This window comes from Rhinoraja longicauda, chromosome 29, assembly GCF_053455715.1.
Source record: "Rhinoraja longicauda isolate Sanriku21f chromosome 29, sRhiLon1.1, whole genome shotgun sequence".
NCBI classification, from domain to species: domain Eukaryota; kingdom Metazoa; phylum Chordata; class Chondrichthyes; order Rajiformes; family Arhynchobatidae; genus Rhinoraja; species Rhinoraja longicauda.
In genome coordinates this window covers 23,611,464-23,631,194 of record NC_135981.1, presented here as the reverse complement: position 1 = coordinate 23,631,194, position 19,731 = coordinate 23,611,464, and the positions used below count along the sequence as shown (strand labels likewise).

At 42.8% G+C, this 19,731-nt stretch overlaps 1 protein-coding gene across 2 annotated transcripts in view; it reads right to left on the bottom strand.

Annotated features, from left to right (window-relative positions):
* Positions 1-1,184: 1,184 nt before the first annotated feature.
* Positions 1,185-19,731, bottom strand: part of hrob (homologous recombination factor with OB-fold) — a 43,398-nt gene continuing 24,851 nt past the window's right edge. For both annotated transcript variants that reach the window (XM_078424769.1, XM_078424770.1), the window contains 6 exons: positions 18,642-18,782; positions 16,426-16,534; positions 12,773-12,858; positions 12,203-12,325; positions 5,724-5,928; positions 1,185-2,006 (listed from right to left, as the gene is read on the bottom strand). In XM_078424769.1, coding sequence (XP_078280895.1) covers positions 1,954-2,006; positions 5,724-5,928; positions 12,203-12,325; positions 12,773-12,858; positions 16,426-16,534; positions 18,642-18,782 — 717 coding nt within the window. In that variant the 3' untranslated portion in view covers positions 1,185-1,953. The remainder of the gene's footprint in view (positions 2,007-5,723; positions 5,929-12,202; positions 12,326-12,772; positions 12,859-16,425; positions 16,535-18,641; positions 18,783-19,731) is intronic.

The window sequence follows — 19,731 nt, the reverse complement described above, 5'->3', positions numbered from 1 at the left end:
CACCATTCTAAACTTCCAGAAATGTAACTACTCATGACACCCCTGAAGTGGTAGACACAACAGCATCTATGTAGAGCTTGTGGATACCAGTCTTTCCTTTTTTATTGGACTCGTAAACTGCAGAGTCTTTCCTCTATTAACTTACACATTCTGAAGTGTTAGATTTACAAGTTGAAGTTATAGAACTGCCTGGGTATGTTTGACATATAACGGAAAGGCTGGTGCTGGATTGAAAGACAAAAAAGCTGGAAGCTGGAACGATGCATGTTATAACCACTAGCCAGTGCTGTTGCCTTTAATGTTGATTTGTTGTAAAGCAATACAAATTCTTTTGCACTTGTGCAACATGACTGAACACAAATCCCCAAAGTGATTTCACAATCTGGAAACAAATAGAACTATGAATATCACAGGTTACTGGGGCAAACCAATGCAAATTGAAGTTCAGAGCACTCGGCCTGATTACATGCCTGTGATGATCTAATACGTCTAGAGCAGACATGTCCAAAGTCCGGCCCGGGGGCCAATCGCGGTCCGAGGTCAGATTTTATACGGCCCGCAGCTTCCATCTTAAAATGTATTATTTATGGCCCGCCAGCACTGTCTAACAGAATGAAGGTGGGGGGAGGGGGGGAGGGGAGGGGGCGACTACACCTCCCGGCGGTCAGCGCTGCCCGACCTCCCCCCCCCCAGCGCGAAAGGCGACGGCGACTACACTTCCCGGCGACGGGGTTGAGGGCGTGCGGGGGGGGGGGGGGGTTCGGGAGAGCAGCAGCTGAGCTCTCGTCACCCCGCACGCTCATTGGCAGGCACTCCCGTCAGTCGGGCAGGTGCCGCATCCCCCCCCCCCCCCCGCCCCGAGCGGGAGAGGCGACGGCGACTACACCTCCCGGCAGTCAGCGCTGCCCGATCTGCGGATTGTCAGACGCGAGGTCCGGGGGGGGGGGGAGAGCGCATCAGTTAAAGGTCTGGGGGGGGGGGGGGCGCATTAGTTAAAGGTCCGGGGGGGGGGGGGGGGGGAGCGCATTAGTTAAAGGCCCGGGTGGGGGGGAGCGCATTAGTTAAAAGTCCAGGGGGGGGAGGGGATCGCATTAGTTAAAGGTCCGGGGTGGGGGGGAGCGCATTAGTTAAAGGTCCGGGGGGGGGGGGGGGGGGGGGAGCGCATTAGTTAAAGGTCCGGGGGGGGGGGAGTTAAAGGTCCAGGGGTGGGGGGCATTGGCCCTTGGGTATTTTCACATTATCAAATCTGGCCCTCTTTGAAAAAAGTTTGGACACCACTGGTCTAGAGCAACCCAAGCACCAGTAAGAGGGCTGAGAATGGCCCTCAATGGAACTCTGCAAAGAACACTTCAATTAGAAAAGTTTCAGTCCACCAAAGCCAAAGGCAAATGGGCCCCTGGCACAATGAAAACAAATCGGCTCACGAGCCCATTATAAAGTTCCTTATGGACATTGAAAATGATGGAAGTAGGAGACAGCAGGGAGATCAATTAGTTTTCATCTTCTGTGATACAGAGCTTTTGTCTGATACAGGCTTGTAAAGAGAGACACTGTTCTTCTGACAAGGTAACATCAACATAAAATCCATAGTTTAATAATCTTCAAATATCAGCAATATTGATGTACAGCAAGGTTTAACAAAACATCCAAATTTGAATGATTACAAATTAACATTCCAATTAATTTTAAATGGACCAAAAGTATTCTTTAAATAATGTCGGAAGGCTGCTTCAGTATATCTGTGCAAATATAGCCCCACATTAGAGGCTGATTCTCATTCTAACAGAGGAGGTCTCCTTAATGACCATAATTTCAAGTCTTATTTCAAACAATACTGGATGATCTCATGTTAATCCAATGAATATTTTACACTCACAATTATCAGCTTGAGCAGAGGCAAAATAAATAAATAAGCAGCTTTCCACGATGAAATCCTATACTACACAGGAGGTTCTAAAGGGTAAAGAATTCCTCTGGCAATTCAGCCATCAAGCAGTCCAAATCATCTGCAAAAAAATAAAGGGAAAATTAAATTGCAGGCAACTGATAAGCAAGTATAGTGATTATGATCCAATAATTTCTGCAGATATTTACACAGAATACAAGTTTGATCAATTGCATTTCTGGCAAAGAAAACTGAAACATTAACTGGATGTTTTCAAGAGAGAGTTAGATGTAGCTCTTAGGGCTAACGGAACCAGGAGATATGGGGAGAGAGCAGGAACGGGGTACTGATTCTGGATGATCAGCCATGATCATATTAAATGGCGATGCTGGCACGAAGGGTTGAATGGCCTACTCCTGCACCTATTTTCTATGTTTCTATATGGGACATATTGACGCAAAAATGAATGTTAAATACTTAATGTTGCAGTGTTTTTATACATTTAAGCCCCATATCAGTAATCCCCTTGCAAAAGCAACTGTTTGTGAGAGATATTTTTTTTAAGATGTAATATACTGGAGGCTATTTGCACACTAGGTTTTGTTTCTCCCATTGAAGCTATGGTTTTGACCATTGATACAAATGCAAATGGCACACACAAAATGGACAAACTGCAATCCCAATTGCAACCCAAGATAGACACAAAAAGCTGGAGTAACTCAACGGGTCAGGCAGCATCTCTGGAGAGAAGGAATGGGTGACGTTTTGGGTCGACACCCTTCTTCAGACTGATTAGGGAAAGGGAAACGACAGATATAGACGATGATGCAGGGAGACAAAGAACAATGAATCCTTCTTCAGACTCGTCTCCACCTGAAACGTCACCCATTCCTTCTCTCCAAGATGCTGCCTGACCCGCTGAGTTACTCCAGCATTTTGTGTCTATCTTCAATCCACTGTAAGCTGCCCAAGGGAAATATGAAGATGCTGTTCCTCAAATTTGCATTTATCCTCATTCTGACAATGGAGGAGACCAAGGACAGAAAGGTCTATGTGGGAATGGGAAGGAGAATTAAAGTGTTTGGCAACCAGGAGATCAGGTAGGTTCAGGCGGACTGAGCGAAGGTGTTCAGCGAAACGATCGCCCAGTCTACATTTGGTCTCGCCAATGAAACTTCTTCTTATCGTGTCCACAACATGCTAGATATTGTGTGTTCAGCCAAAACTGAACACAACTCTTAGCAATATCATTGTTCTCTGTGAGGTCCTCAGCCTTGCATTTGTGCTCCAATAGAGGACATCTCAATAGGTGCTCCATAGTTTGCGGTTGAGTGCCACATATGCAGATGACGTCTTCAGTGTCTATATAACCCCACTTCTTGGGAGTCGCTTTACAACGACCAGTACCGGCTCTGTCTGTTAAGGCATTTTCATTCAGCCCAGCTTGACTCTACGATGAATAAGAGTCCACATCTTGAACAACGGATACAGTAGATGAGGTTGGAGGAGGTGCAAGTGAACCTCTGCCTAACCTGAAAGGACTGTCGGGGTCTCTGGACAGAGTCGAGGGAGGAGGTATAGGGACAGGTGCAGGTGTTGACATCAAGTTCATTTCTATACCATTATTAAAACCCATGACCCATGAAACATTGGCCAGATGCAAGAAGAAATAACCAAGAGATTATTCCATGAAATGCATTTTAATGTGGTTTAAATAGAAACGGGAAATGCAAGGACTTTGGAGCGTCAACAGTCATGGCCACGTAAAGTTGATGAGAAGTGATGGGCGACAATATGTTTTATGTTAATTAAGATGGGAAATGTATCCTCTCGAGCATAATCAGAGTATTTTGACTTTTGGCAGAGGAATTTGATTCAATATACTGTAACTTATTGCTACTTGGTCAGGCTTGATGGTAAATGGCTAAATTAGCTTCAGATCACATGCACTCAATTTCAATTCGTACATTTAAATCAATTCCATTTAAATCAAAGAATCAACAGACCATAAGAGTAGGAGACAAACATATCGAAAGGCGAATTATTTCAGAGTGATTGAGCTGTTGCTTTATTTTTTACAAAATTAGAAAGGTTAATCGGTATAAAAATATCAGATGGTTTTGCAAATTTCAAGTCACAAGTACAAATTCCAGAGCTGTAAATGTCAAGGATATGGGTATGCAAAGGTGGTAATTTACCCCATTGATGCTTTCTGAAACTCATTAGTTCCCCAACAACTGCTAATTTTGTTAGAATTTTCCATAATGTTAAAAGTACCGGTAAGTTTTCACTTAGTTTCGGTAAATTTAGACCTAATTTCCCAATTTTCCTTCGTAATAAAAAAACATTTATTTTAGCATAATTCTAATACATTCTACTGGTACAAATTTCATTCAGATGTTTTCCCAGAATTAATTCATGGTGCAGCCTAATCAACAGCTTGCATTAATAATGCTACCCTTTCATATCCAATAGCTACAGAATCTCAAATGCTGTTTTGAAAAATGTACTTCTGAACTGGCACTTCAAAGACTGATATACCTACGTACATTTGCATCAGTAAATATCTTAAAGCTTATCCAATTTTCATTATTCTTTTTCTCAATTGCACTATTTCACATTTCTCTACTTTGAACCTCATTTACCCTTCCAGTTTGCTTCTTTGGTCATTTATGAGTTTGCAATACAAAATATTATTCCCAGCAGAGAACCAAAGCAGATCTACTTGGTACTGACAGCAGGAGATGCTGTTTCCCTATTAGTTAAAACCTAAAAATGCATTGGTATGCATGTAAGCTTCGTTGTCTACTTTCACTAACTAACACAAGATTAATCAAACTTCTTCAGAGGCCTTGGTTTAAAAGGAAAGCTCAGGATGCAATACGAGGGCTTTAGTCATCGTATTTTAAGTCTTATGTGAGCAAAAGTAACCACATCAGAACTATTCTAATTTCAGAGTTGCAGAAACACATAGCACAGAAACATATAGTATAAGAAAATAACTGCAGATGCTGGTACAAATCGAAGGTATTTATTCACAAAATACTGGAGTAACTCAGCAGGTCAGGCAGCATTTCAGGAGAGAAGGAATGGGCGACGTTTCGGGTCGAGACCCTTCTTTAGCACAGAAACACACCCTTTGACGCACCGAGTCCATGCCAAACATCGCATTAACACTCATTTACACATGCCAACTACTCATTTATACTAATCCACCATGAATCACTTTAAAAAAATGTGACCACCGGTCACCAACACACAAGGGGTAATTTAGAGTGGCCAAATAACCTACCAACCATATGCCTTTTTTGAGATGTGGGAGTATACCCACACGGTCACAGAGATGTGGAAACTCCAGAGAGAGCACCTGAAGTCAGGATTAAATTTCTGGTGCTGTGAGGCAGCAGCTTTACTAGCTGTGCCATTGTGCCAACCTGAAAGCTAGGCATTTGGATGGATGCTCCACACCAGAAATGGCTTAGGAAAACTGCCATCCAGAAAAGGTTTTGATCACAGGCTTTGAAAACATAAATAATTGAGAAATCTGAATTATTTTTAATCTTGCTGATAGCATTCAAAAATCTCTCCAATTCAATTTATCTCAAAAGACTGCAACCAAATGCACATGTTTAAAAAAAAACATGTTTCATAGATGCAAGTTATTTAAAAACCTCAATTGGAAGGATTTTTGGATATTCAGCATGGAGTTTGCACTTGCTCAAAATCAATGTAGGACAATACATAATTTAGAAATTTACCCTGTACCAATAATAGAACTATGTGCAAATAACTTAAATACTCATTTATCTTAAGCATTTGTTTTGAACATCCAATCTACCTGTTTCCCATTCTTCTTCACATTGTCCCTGTGATGCTGTGCTTTCATATCCAGATACTTCTATGGTTCCCATTCTTGTCCCAGGTGGTGTCTGACAGTCCAAAGATGTCGAGGATGTGCAGGAGATTTTTTCTGGAGTTAAAGAATTGCCACATCTTGATTCTGGCAAGTCAACGGTGGATATCCGTAGAAGTCCAATGGAGTTCTGAAAAAAAGAAAATATATTTTGAATGAACACAAGAAAATCAGAGCGAGGCCCTTCACGCCTGCCCCGCAGTGTAATCAGGCCCTTCACGCCTGCCCCGCAGTGTAATTTAGTGTTGGCTAATCAACGTTAGCCTCATCAGAGAAGAGAAGAGAATTCCAGAGAAGAAATGTTAACGTACCTTAGTTTTAAATGGCCAGCTCATATCTGTTATGTTTGAATATGTTATGTTTGGTCACAGTTTAAGGATAAGAGGAAGTCTTTTAGGACCGAGATGAGAAAGTTTTTTTTCACACAGAGAGTGGTGAGTCTGTGGAATTCTCTGCCACAGAAGGTAGGAGGGAGAGAGAAAACGGGTAATTATAGACCAGTTAGTCTGACATCAGTGGTGGGGAAGATGCTGGAGTCAATTATAAAAGACGAAATTGCTGAGCATTTGGATAGCAGTAACGGGATCATTCCGAGTCAGCATGGATTTACGAAGGGGAAATCATGCTTGACAAATCTACTGGAATTTTTTGAGGATGTAACTAGGAAAATTGACAAGGGAGAGTCAGTGGATGTGGTGTACCTCGACTTTCAGAAAGCCTTCGACAAGGTCCCACATAGGAGATTAGTGGGCAAAATTAGGGCACATGGTATTGGGGGTAGGGTACTGACATGGATAGAAAATTGGTTGACAGACAGAAAGCAAAGAGTGGGGATAAATGGGTCCCTTTCGGAATGGCAGGCAGTGACCAGTGGGGTACCGCAAGGTTCGGTGCTGGGACCCCAGCTATTTACGATATACATTAATGACTTAGACGAAGGGATTAAAAGTACCATTAGCAAATTTGCAGATGATACTAAGTTGGGGGGTAGTGTGAATTGTGAGGAAGATGCAATAAGGCTGCAGGGTGACTTGGACAGGTTGTGTGAGTGGGCGGATACATGGCAGATGCAGTTTAATGTAGGTAAGTGTGAGGTTATTCACTTTGGAAGTAAGAATAGAAAGGCAGATTATTATCTGAATGGTGTCAAGTTAGGAGGAGGGGGAGTTCAACGAGATCTGGGTGTCCTAGTGCATCAGTCAATGAAAGGAAGCGTGCAGGTTCAGCAGGCAGTGAAGAAAGCCAATGGAATGTTGGCCTTCGTAACAAGAGGAGTTGAGTATAGGAGCAAAGAGGTCCTTCTACAGTTGTACCGGGCCCTGGTGAGACCGCACCTGGAGTACTGTGTGCAGTTTTGGTCTCCAAATTTGAGGAAGGATATTCTTGCTATGGAGGGCGTGCAGCGTAGGTTCACTAGGTTAATTCCCGGAATGGCGGGACTGTCGTATGTTGAAAGGCTGGAGCGATTGGGCTTGTATACACTGGAATTTAGAAGGATGAGGGGGGATCTTATTGAAACATATAAGATAATTAGGGGATTGGACACATTAGAGGCAGATAACATGTTCCCAATGTTGGGGGAGTCCAGAACAAGGGGCCACAGTTTGAGAATAAGGGGTAGGCCATTTAGAACGGAGATGAGGAAGAACTTTTTCAGTCAGAGGGTGGTGAAGGTGTGGAATTCTCTGCCTCAGAAGGCAGTGGAGGCCAGTTCGTTGGATGCTTTCAAGAGAGAGCTGGATAGAGCTCTTAAGGATAGCGGAGTGAGGGGGTATGGGGAGAAGGCAGGAACGGGGTACTGATTGAGAGTGATCAGCCATGATCGCATTGAATGGCGGTGCTGGCTCGAAGGGCTGAATGGCCTACTCCTGCACCTATTGTCTATTGTCTATTGTAGTTGAGGCCAGTTCATTGGCTATATTTAAGAGGGAGTTAGATGTGGCCCTTGTGGCTAAAGGGATCAGGGGGTATGGAGAGAAGGCAGGTACGGGATACTGAGTTGGATGGTCAGGCTCGAAGGGCCGAATGGCCTACTCCTGCACCTATTTTCTATGTTTCTACGAATAAGGTCACACCTCATTCTTCTGCAGTTCAAGGATCACATGCCCAAAATATTTTGTCTCTCAGCAAGACAAGCAAACCTCTCAGACAAGGAATTAGCCTGGTGAATCTCGTTTGTAAAGCCTCACATGTTACTATATCTTTTTGTTTAGGTAAAGGGACCAAAACAATATCAAGTATTCCAGATAAGGTCTCACCAACACCTTGTACAATTCTAACAAATACTCCCTATTTTTAAATTCCAATCTCTTTGCAATGAAGACCAAAATGCTATTTGCCTTCAGAATTACTTATTGGACCGCATCTGTGAGCCTAGATCCCTCTAAACCTCACTCACTTGCAGGCGCTTTTAAATAATTAAATAATAATATGCTTTTTCATGACCCTTGCCCAAGTAGATGACCTCACATTTCCCCACACTAAACTCCAATCTTTTGCCTGCTCACTCAATCCATCTCTATCCCATTGCACACCTTGCATATTGTTCCATCCTCCAAGTGAGTGTGATAGATAAACAAATGCCTTCCAAGAATTATCCCTGGGGTTCTCCATAGGTTACCTCCTTTCGCAGGAATTCTCTGCACAGTCTTTTACCCAGAATAGGGGAATCAAGAACCAGAGGATAGAAATGGTATGCACAACTTTATTCGCCTAGGAAGGTCCCTTAATCTGAAATTATAGAAAACATTCTTAGCTTCTTCGTAGATCACATTTCATCTTTCAAACCTCCAGTGAGTGTAGGCCTAAATTTTGGTTTGAATTCATTCCAATCTAGCAAACCTTTCTAACTCCCTATTAGACAATATCCAGCAATGGATTGAGGGCACTAACAAACATTCATATCTTAAGAATGCTAAGCAATCTCATTTCCAACGAGAAAATGTAACCGCATGTTCTTTAACATTTAAAGTAGCAGTCTAACCGCTCCAAGCATTCATTCACTCAACCAACACAGTGGACAGAGTGTGTAAAATGTACAAAGTACACTGCAGCTAGTTAGCTATGGTACTCCCAGAGCAACTTCCAAACCCACAACGACTACCACAAAGAACAAGGTCAATAGGTGCATGGGAATGTCACCACTTAAAGCCGAATGCCACTAACTTCACATCCAAAGTCACACATCATTCTGATATTGGGAAAGAATTGCTGGTTCATTATCGCTGTGATATCTAAATCCTGGAACTCTCTACCCATCAACGCTACGCGAGTAACTTCACAGAATGACAGCAGTGGTTCGAGTAAGTGGCTCACCATTGCCTTCCCAAGGGCAATCAGGGAAGGCAATAAAATGGTCTTGCCGGCAACAGCCAGATCCCGAACAAAAAGTATACACTCCACAGAGAGATTCCTAAACTGTACCCAGTATCTCAGATCTCCCCTATGTCCAGCAGAGTGGTAGAAAATGTTCCTTACTTTTATATTCCATCTGGTTTGACGTGAAGGCCATTATTAGAATGTCTAGTACTTTCAAAGATATAGAAATAAAGAATTGAAATGTGCAATTTTTCAGACAGAACATAGAGAGAATAGACAGAAATGTACAGTAAATAACGAATGATGGATCACTTCATTCCTTATTCGGAATTGAGTTTTAAAACAGAAATTATCTTTCCTCGAATATCAGTATACGAAAGTCTGACTAAGATAAAGGAAATGAAGTGTCCAATATTTGAGACATATAGACCTATAAAAGACAAATGCAGTCACAGAAATTGCAAAAAGAACTCCCCTAAAGATCCAAATTTAATGCGCATTCATATCAAATGTACAGGGTAGACACAAAATGCTGGAGTAACTCAGCGGGACAGGCAGCATCTCTGGAGAGAAGGAATGGGTGATGTTTCGGGTCGAGACCCTTCTTCAGACTGATGTCAGGGGAGTGGGCGGGACAGAGATAGAATGTAGTCGGAGACAGTAAGACTGGTGGGAGAACTGGGAAGGGAAGGGGATGGAGAGAGAAGGAAAGCAAGGCCTATTTGAAGTTAGAGAAGTCAATGTCCATACCGCTGGAGTGTAAGGCAACCAAGCGAAATACGAGGTGCGGTTCCTCCAATTTGTGCTGGGCCTCACTCTGACAATGGAGGAGGCCCAGGACAGAAAGGTCAGATTGGGAATGGGAGGGGGAGTTAAAGTGCTGAGCAACCAGGAGATTAGGAAAGTTAAGGCGGACTGAGCGGAGGTGTTCAGCGAAAAGATCACCGAGCCTACGCTTGGTCTCGCCGATATGCAGGAGTTAACACCTGGAACAGCGGATACAGTAGATGAGGTTGGAGGAGGTGGAAGTGAACCTCTGCCTCACCTGAAGAGACTGTCGGGATGGAGTCGAGGGGGGAGGTAAAGGGACAGGTGTTGCATCTCCTGCGGTTGCAGGGGAACAGGGGAATGTACTTGGGGAGGGGATGGTTTGGGTGGGATGGGACGAGTTGACCAGGGAGTTGCGGAGGGAACGGTCTGTGCAGAAAGCAGAAAGGGGTGGAGACGGAAACATATGGCCAGTGGTGGGATCCCATTGGAGGCGGCGAAAATGTTGGATTATATGCTGTGTGCGACAGCTGATGGGGTGGAAGGTGAGGACAAGGGGGACTCTGCCCTTGTTACAAATGGGAGGGGGGGAAGGCGAGCAAGAACAGAGCTGCGGGATATCAAGGAGACCCTAGTGTGAGCCCCATCTATAATGGAAGAGGGGAACCCCTGTTCCTTAAGAATGAGGACATCTCCGATGACCTGGTATGGAAAACCTCATCCTGGGCGCAGATGCGAAGTAGACGGAGGAATTGGGAGATGGGGATAGAGTCTTTACAGGAAGCAGGGTGGGAAGAAGTGAAGTCTAGATAGCTATGGGAGTCAGTGGGTTTGTAATATATGTCAGTCAATATGCCTCCTATGATGGAGACGGTGAGATCTAGAAACGGTAGGGAGATGTCGAAGATGGTCCAAGTGAATTTGAGTGCAGGATGGAAATTAGTCTTGAAGTTAATCAAGTCAGTGAGTTCTGCATGGGTGCAGGAGGTAGCACCGATGCAGTTGTTAATGTAGCAGAGGTAGAGTTCGGGGATAGGGCCTGGAACAATGATTGGTCGTCGTACCCTACAAAGAGGCAAGCATAGCTGGGGCCCATGCGAGTGCCCATAGCTACACCTTGGATTTGGAGAAAGTGGGAGGTGTCGAAGGAGAAGTTGTTAAGGGTAACGACCAGCTCTGCTAGGCGGAGGAGAGTGTTAGTAGACGGAAATTGGCTGGTTCTGCGGTCGAGGAAGAAACGGAGGGCTTTAAGACTTTCCTGATGGGAATATCAGAGAATAATCAATGATAGGTTATTTCCCTTGGTTGTTGAATTAGTGATTAAGATATGCAGACTGATGATTAAAAGTAGAAAAATAAAAGAGGGAAGCTGGAGGAAGTGCTTCACTACAAAAGGTCAATAGAAAATGGAATTGCCTTGCCATCGGCAGCTTTTTTAATTAGTTATATAATTGAGAAGTAGAAACGGCATATCAAGGAAAGGAAATTTGATAGAATGGCTTTGGAGCTAACAGCAGCATCTGATTATACACTGAATAGACTCGCACTGTGATGCAACTTTTATACTTCTGCTCATTAAAATGCACCGTGAGAGTTTAAAAAGAAAATTCAAAGGTTAGCAAAGACAAACCATCTCGCTATGCATGCACAATATCACCAGCCTTTAAATGACACCGATGCACGAGAATAGGTATGAAATGGTGAAGTACAATTGATTCACTTTCATTGTTTTTATAAACCATTTCAATGCTAGGTATGCATCATCTATTTGCTTTAGTTTTCACTGCATACCTTTGGTTATGCCATTTTATATTTTGTTCATTTAAATGAGCAAACAAAGAATTTGACGTAATTTTTTTTTAAATGGCCATATTTTAGAACACTTTGTTGATTGTACAATCATAGATTCTTCAGAGAGCTTCATAGAAATTTGGAGTAGTCAAGACAGAGTTACACAAATTCTATCAAATTTCTGAAGAAGGGTCCCGACCTGAAATGTTACCTATCCCTTTTTCTCCAAGATGCTGCTTGAGCTGCTGAGTTACTACAGCACTTTGTGTCTACTGACAGTATATACCAGCATCCACAGTTCTTTTCTACACTTATTAAAGTTCTTAATTACTGGATCAAAGTGCAGGACACCACTATCACCAATAAAGGAATTTGACTTTTAACAGTTTTGAGGTTCAAAGATGTAAAGGGCAGGAAGTTCCATAACAGGAGTCCAAAGGATTAGTAAAAGTTCACTTGCTGTTTAGTGCTTTTGTTAATGGTACAATACAATACAAGAGATCATTTCTTACACTTGGAATTCTTACCTGGGAACTCTGGGCCAGTTGACTATGAATGTATTCCATGGCACCTTGTGGATATATTTTAATCACATTGCTTGGTGTTATATTCAAATAATGATTTCGAAGTGATGGAGAAAACACACCAACCTAAACACAGAAACAAAAAAAGATGCTCCTGTTGATAAGAGACAATGTACCTATTAAATGTATAGATTGAAATTAACTGAGGAAGATAAATGGCCTATTGATAGTCATATCGACAAGTTACCAAAGTGCTTAGAATGTATCATTAATAAAAAAGCATTGAATATTTCACCTGCCACCAATTTAACATTAAATTTCACTGTTGACTGAAGCTTACAAAAATCATCATTTTACTTGCATGATAAGCTCTTAAGCATCAGGGGGTATGGGGAGAAGGCAGGAGCGGGGTACTGATTGAGAATGATTAGCCATGATCACATTGAATGGTGGTGCTGGCTCGAAGTGCCGAATGGCCTACTCCTACAGATGAGGCAATTACATTTAATTGCTGTTAACAGAGCAGTAGTTAATGTCCAAAAGCTTTAATGTTTAAATATCAAGCTAAACAACCTGCTTCAGGAGGAGAACCGTTCCAACTTTCAAATCGTTTGGTTGCTCAACCAGAAGTTGTCTGTGAATGGTACCTTGCATCTCACCTGTGCAAAAACACAAAAAAATTAGATTTCAAGCAACCCAACTTCCAGTTTACTATAAAAGATAAAGTGCTGGAGTAACTCAGTGGGTCAGACAGCATCTCTGGAGAACATTGATAGTCAATGTTTCTGGTTGGGATCTTTCTTCAGACTGATTGTTGATGAGGTGGAGGGAAAACTAGGTCTGGCAATGAGGGGTCTTTTTTGATTGGCAGTTGGCTGAACAAAGGCCAGAGATGAAAAAACAGAAGTGTGAAGTAAAGATAGAAGAGGTGTGAAATGTGAAGCCAGATGTGGAAGTGATAAGGGAGAAATAGGTCTGAAGAAGGGTCTCGACCCGAAACGTCACCCATTCCTTCTCTCCCGAGATGCTGCCTGACCTGCTGAGTTACTCCAGCATTTTGTGAATAAAGGGAGAAATAGGTGCTCATCCAGGTTGAGCACAGGAAAGTTTATCAGTCTGGCAGGCTGACCTCCACCATGCTGAGACCAGGCACCAGCTCTCTGACACCTCTGTTTAGTTAAGAGCTACAGCGTGGAAACAGGCCCTTTGGCCCACCGAGTCTGCACCGAACAGCGATCCCCGCACATTAACACTATCCTACACACACTAGCACCAAATTACATTTATACCAAGCCATTTAACCTACAAACCTGAACATTTTTGGAGTGTGGGAGGCAACCAAAGATCTCGGAGGAAACCCACGCGTTCATGGGGAGAATGTAAACTCCATACAGACAGCACCCATAGTCAGGATTGAACCCGGGTCTCTGGCGCTGCATGCGCTGTAAGACAGCAACTCTACCGCTGCGCCGCTGCCACCACCCTCTACAGACCAACTCCTTGACCATGATCCCAAGATAATCACCAGGCCACCATCTCCCAGATCATTACTACTTTTATCACCTCTGGCGATCTCCCTCCAGTCTCCAACCTTATAGCTCCCAGCCCTGTAAAGCCTGAATCTGTCTCTTTCCCGAAATCATCAAACAGGACTGCCCTGGCAGACCTATTGTTTTACCTGATCCTATCCCACAGAACTCATCCCAAACCTCATGCAGTAGATGAGGTTAGTGGACGTTCACATGCACCACCTCTAATTGTTTCTCCGAACACTTGCACTTGGTCCGCCAAGGGCTATCGGATTTCCTGGTTGTTAACTATTTTAACTCCTCTTCCCATTCCTATACCTATCTTTCTGTCCTGGGCCTCCTCCATTGTCAGAGTGAGGCCACACACAAACTGGGAGAACAGGACCACATATTCCACATAGGTAGCTTACAACCCAACACTAAATATTGAAATATCCAATTTTAGGTAACTGCAAACCCCCCCCCCCCCACCCTGTGCCCCACCTGGACACGCACCTATTCACCTATTTCTGCTCTCTCCCACTTACTTTCCTTCCTCTAGCTTCACAATTCGTAAATCTTCAATCCTTTTATTTCACACCTTTTGTCTTTTTCATCTCTGGTCTTTGCCCAACAATCAGGCCTGTCAACCCCCCCACTTGTATCCACCCATTACTTGTCAGGTTTTGTTCTGCTTCTTCTAGCTTTCTTCCGCAACCCAGCTCCACAATCAGTCTGAAGAAGGGTGCTGACCTGAAACGTCACCAGTCGTGATCATCAGCCTGTGCAGAATTACCTATCGCCTGTGCAGCTGGTCATAACTTTTCTAAAGAAATGCGATTAACTGAAGTTTTTGTTCAGTGCTTCCCATTGGAAAGCGTATGTTTGCAGTGATGGCTTCCTACAGTTCACCAGGGTGGCACGGTTGCTGCCTTACAGCGCCAGTGACCCAGGTTCGATCCTGACGATGGGTGCTGTCTACATGGAGTTTGTACATACTCCCTGCGAGTATGTGTCGGTTTTGTCTGGGTGCTCTGGTTTCCTCCCACACTCCAAAGACGTACAGGTTTGTAGGTTAATTGTCTTCAGTTAAAAAAATTGTAAATTGTCTCTAGTGTTGGATAGTGCTAATGTATGGGGTGATCGCTGGTCGGCGGGGAGTCGGTGGGCCGAAGGCCCTGCTTCCACGCTGTATCTCTAAAGTAGTGTGTACATCCTCTTCAGTCTTACACAACATTGGGAGGGGACTGATGTCTTTGAAATCTTTCTTTTTGGTCAATATCATCATATCTTTGGTAAGGAAAAAACGAAAGAATTTGAGAGAGAATTTGCAAAATAAAATGGTGTGAAAATTGACATACTCAGATGAAAGGAAATGGAAAGGGGAAACAGTTATAAGGATGAGCAATACCCTGTTCCATAATTTCTCAAGTTTTACCCTTCACTGGCAAAGCATCGTCTGAAGAAGGGTCTCGACCAGAAAGGTCACCCATTCCTTCTCTCCTGAGATGCTGCCTGACCTGCTGAGTTACTCCAGCATTTTGTGAATAAATCATTCAAATAATGTTTGCAGAGCCTAATTCACAAAGGACTTAAACTGGAGGCCCTTTTTAAAAGTGGATCAGCAACAATAATATTAGGTTTCCCTCAGGGTCATGAAATAATTTCTTGCCCTTTCTAGGGCACCACTGATATATGAAAAAATACAAAGACCAACCATACTCAGGATGGTTGGTCTTAGTATTCTCAGGGGATTTTGTTTTCTTTTTACAAAGAGGGTGGTGAGTGTCTGGTGGTGCTTGAAGCAAAGTCGTTAGTGGCATTTAAAAGACTTTTGGGCAGGCATACGTTGTGCAGCGGTAGAGTTGCGGCCTTGCAGCGCTGGAGACCCGGATTCGATCCCGACTGTTTCCGCACTGTATCTCTAAACTAAACACAGATATACAGGGAATGGAGGAATACGGATTGTGTGCAGGTAGATAAGCGATGGTCTTGGCATCATGTTTGGCACAGACATTGTGGACCAAAGGGCCCACTATTGTGCTGTACTGTTCTATGTCCCAATAAACGCAAAGGGAGCATTTACAACTAAATCTTGGTGATCAATTTCCACAACATGTGTGTCAACATACAGAAGAGGACAAGCATCGAAGTAATGAGCACGTGTAGGATCATCTGTGGCAGGTAATGAGAAGGAAGTGGGTTTAGATTTAGATTTAGATATACAGCGCGGAAACAGGCCCTTCGGCCGCCGAGTCAGCGCCGCCCAGCGATCCCCGCACATTAACACTATCCTACACACACTAGGGACAATGTTTACATTTACCCAGTCAATTAACCTACATACCTGTACGTCTTTGGAGTGTGGGAAGAAACCGAAGATATCGGAGAAAACCCACGCAGGTCACGGGGAGAACGTACAAACTCTGTACAAACAGCGCCCGTAGTCAGGATTGAACCTGAGTCTCCGGCGCAGCATTCGCTGTAAGGCAGCAACTGTACCGCTGTGCCACCGTGCCGCACTAATAGGGTTAATAGGACTCACATCTATATAGACTACACCCAATGTGCTTTTGGGATGCATACTTTTGTGTTTGGAAGACCTCCAAGTCTACACCGATCCTGTTAAACTTCCCATAACTCTGCAATGAGTGGTTCGATTATTCTTGAAGTTTCAATGATTAAATCCATAGTGAAATCCAAGAAGAAAAACACTACCTGATGGATCTTTAAAAACAGCGCTGGCATCCGTGTTCGTTCGAGTCAGCGACTTCACAAGCACAGCCATGTGGGGAACCTTGCCTTTAGGGAGCTGTTTTAAGGCCGCCTATAAAAACAGTTACAAGTCATTAAAAGATTTGAAATATTCATCCATTTTAGGAATACAGAGCACGTTTCGTGAATAAAATTAAAATCTAAGTTACTTTAACAGCAAATCTAAGTTACTTTAACAGCAAATTCTAGGCAGTGCTTAATGCAAATACAGCAGACAAAACACAAATAATCACACGTACCAGACAATCATTTTTCTAACCACTATACCAGCTCCCCTTTGTATCTTAAAATCAAATCACCTGAAGTTACACGGAATTCACTCAGAATATGTGCCACAGTAGATGACAATGTGGAAATTTACCATACGTGTCATTTGCAAAAAAGTAACACACCTCCAATCCAACTAATTACAACCTAATCATAGGTGTCACAAAATGCTGGAGTAGCTCAGCGGGTCAGGCAGCATCTCAGGAGAGAAGGAATGGGTGACGTTTCGGGTCGAGACCCTTCTTCAGACTCCTAATCATTGTACTCTCAGTTATCAAAGTGAGGAAGGTCACTGCTATTAAAAACTTCCCCAGTCAGCATCTTGGTATTTGGGGATAGTGGGGGGGTGGAGAGATTCAACATTGACTTGGAAATCATCTGGACCGGTCATGTTAATATTGTAACTGTAAGAGAAGATCAGAGGATGAGTATCTTACATCGTGACTCGCCTCCAGATATATCACAGACTATTTTTCTACTTGGTTGAGGAAACAGCCTGCTTGACTGGTAATCTACCGTTCTGACCATTCATTCTGTCCATCACTGAGGCACAACTTTCAAGTATTTACCAGCTGCTAAAAAACATTGTGGTTACAGGCATTGTCATTCTGATAAACCTCCCAAATCTGCAACAAGAGGGCATGGGCTTGAAACACATGGTAGTACCACCAACTGCACTTTGCCCACCTATCTAATATTTCTGTTCCTTTATTGTCTCTCGGTCTGAATTTAAGAATCCCCCACTAATGGCATTGTGGGAGTAACATCATCCAGAAGGACTGGAACAATTCGAGGAATGTTAAGGATAGGCAATAAACCTAGCCCTTGTCAATAATGCCCAGATAAAAAAAAAATTGGCAAATTTGCTCTGAACCCACACCAAAGTCAATATATTCTTCCCAAGGTGTGGTACATGAACCTGCTTAAACCATTCTAGGCGTGTTCCAATTTAGGCTTTGTACAGCAGTAGCCCATCTCCTATGACCTTATACTTCAGTCCTGTAGATACATTAGCATCTTTCACTACCTTCTGTACTTTCACTTTGAAAGCATATTTTCTGAGAACCAGAAACTGGCCTTTCATTTGCTTCAGAACCATCAATACTCTTTTCCCGACATGCCAAGTCCTCATCACCGTTACAAAAGCTCATGACTATACTATTTATCCGATATCAAATAACATGGGTTCCAGCCGGGGTTAGGGGAAGCTTGGCCCATGGAATAAAGCCTCTCTTGTCCACACCACACCTTTAACCAAGCATAAACCTCTTAAAAAGCTCTGTTAATTGAAAGATAATAGATGAAAATTATGCTAGATTAATGTATCTTCCACAAATTTTCATTTCAAGATGCAGGGTGGGGGGTTGTGCAAGATCACCCATGCCTTTGTAGTGCATTTATCCCTGCAGATCCATGTGCTGTTCCAAACCACACCATGGCGTGAAGTTCCCATTTTTATTGATCTTCCCACTCTGCCTCCCCATCTGTCCTCATCTCTGTGATACCATCAGTGCACCAATAATCTTACCGCTGTTTGCCTTGCAAATCTTAGTTTTCATCACATCTTGAAAGGGATTAAACCATTGCTTTACTTTCTTAAAGCAAGGATATTCCAATTGTGTGATTTTATAGCAACTTCCAATTCACCATTACTACTACACACCCATTTCTCTCTCATTGGAGAAAAATATATAAATTTGCCAGCAATAATTTGTCAAAATTATGGTTCCCTGCAAGTACAAACATCTTTTTCCTCCATCCTATCAGTTCTATTCCCTCCTATTCCACGGGACATGGCCAGCATTCTTTATCCTTGAGACAGCAATTCAATTGTAGTTATTAATAAGATCAGCCAGAATACCATGACTGTTGCTTTTCCCCGTTAGACATACCTTTCGAAGAACCATGACAATACTATAATTTTGAAGGAAGCAGCGAGTGTCTCCTTCATCCAATCTCAACTCTTCCTTCATGGTAGCCCATGGGCCTCTCCCAAAGTCATCTTCAACAGATTGTTGAGAACTCAGATCTTCCTTAAATGTAAATTTTAAAAAGTTACATGGGAAATGTGAAATAAATAGCATGTGATGCTTTCAATGTTATTAATCTACACTTCAGAATAACCAACTCATTGATCTATAAGAAAATAACTGCAGATGCTGGTACAAATTGAAGGTATTTATTCACAAAATGCTGGAGTAACTCAGCAGGTCAGGCAGCATCTCAGGAGAGAAGGAATGGGTGACGTTTCGGGTCGAGACCCTTCTTCAGACTGAATAAACTCATTGATCTAATCCCTAGTGGTGCTTCCAATAGACCAGCTCAGTTATTTCTCTAAACTCCCTTTCTCACTCAATCTTTAACACTATATTCACACTTCCTGAACTGGCAGGATACATACCTTAAGGTAAGGATGTAGTTAAGGGAAAGGAAGATGAAGGAAAATAAATCAACAATACAGCAACTCAATAAAAATGATATTTATTTTTACGATCAAGTTACTGCACATGATTTCCAGTAGAGCAGTCAAATCCTTCACAGGTGACCAATTTTCAGCAAGAAAAGGATAACTCCTTCACCTTGCAGCTTTGAATACTCTCAATTCACTGCATCTAGGAGTAAATTATACGGTGGTCTGCAGCTTTTGGTGCCACAGAAACTAGTTTCGTACAACAATATGTAGATATTCGTTTGAATAGCCCAAGGGCAGAAACATGTTCATAGAAACATAGAAAATAGGTGCAGTAGGCCATTCGGCCCTTCGAGCCTGCACCGCCATTCAATATGATCATGGCTGTTCAACACAGAATGCTCAGATGAAGCCCACTCCTAATTTGGTTAGCCACACTATGTTTTAAATTAGCTTCCATTACAGCCTGCGTAATCTCTGTAAACAGAACATTTCAAAAACGATTATCTAAAATCATCAAAAATTGACGTAAAGTCCACTGAAGTAGAGTGTGCTTAAGGTGAAAAATATAC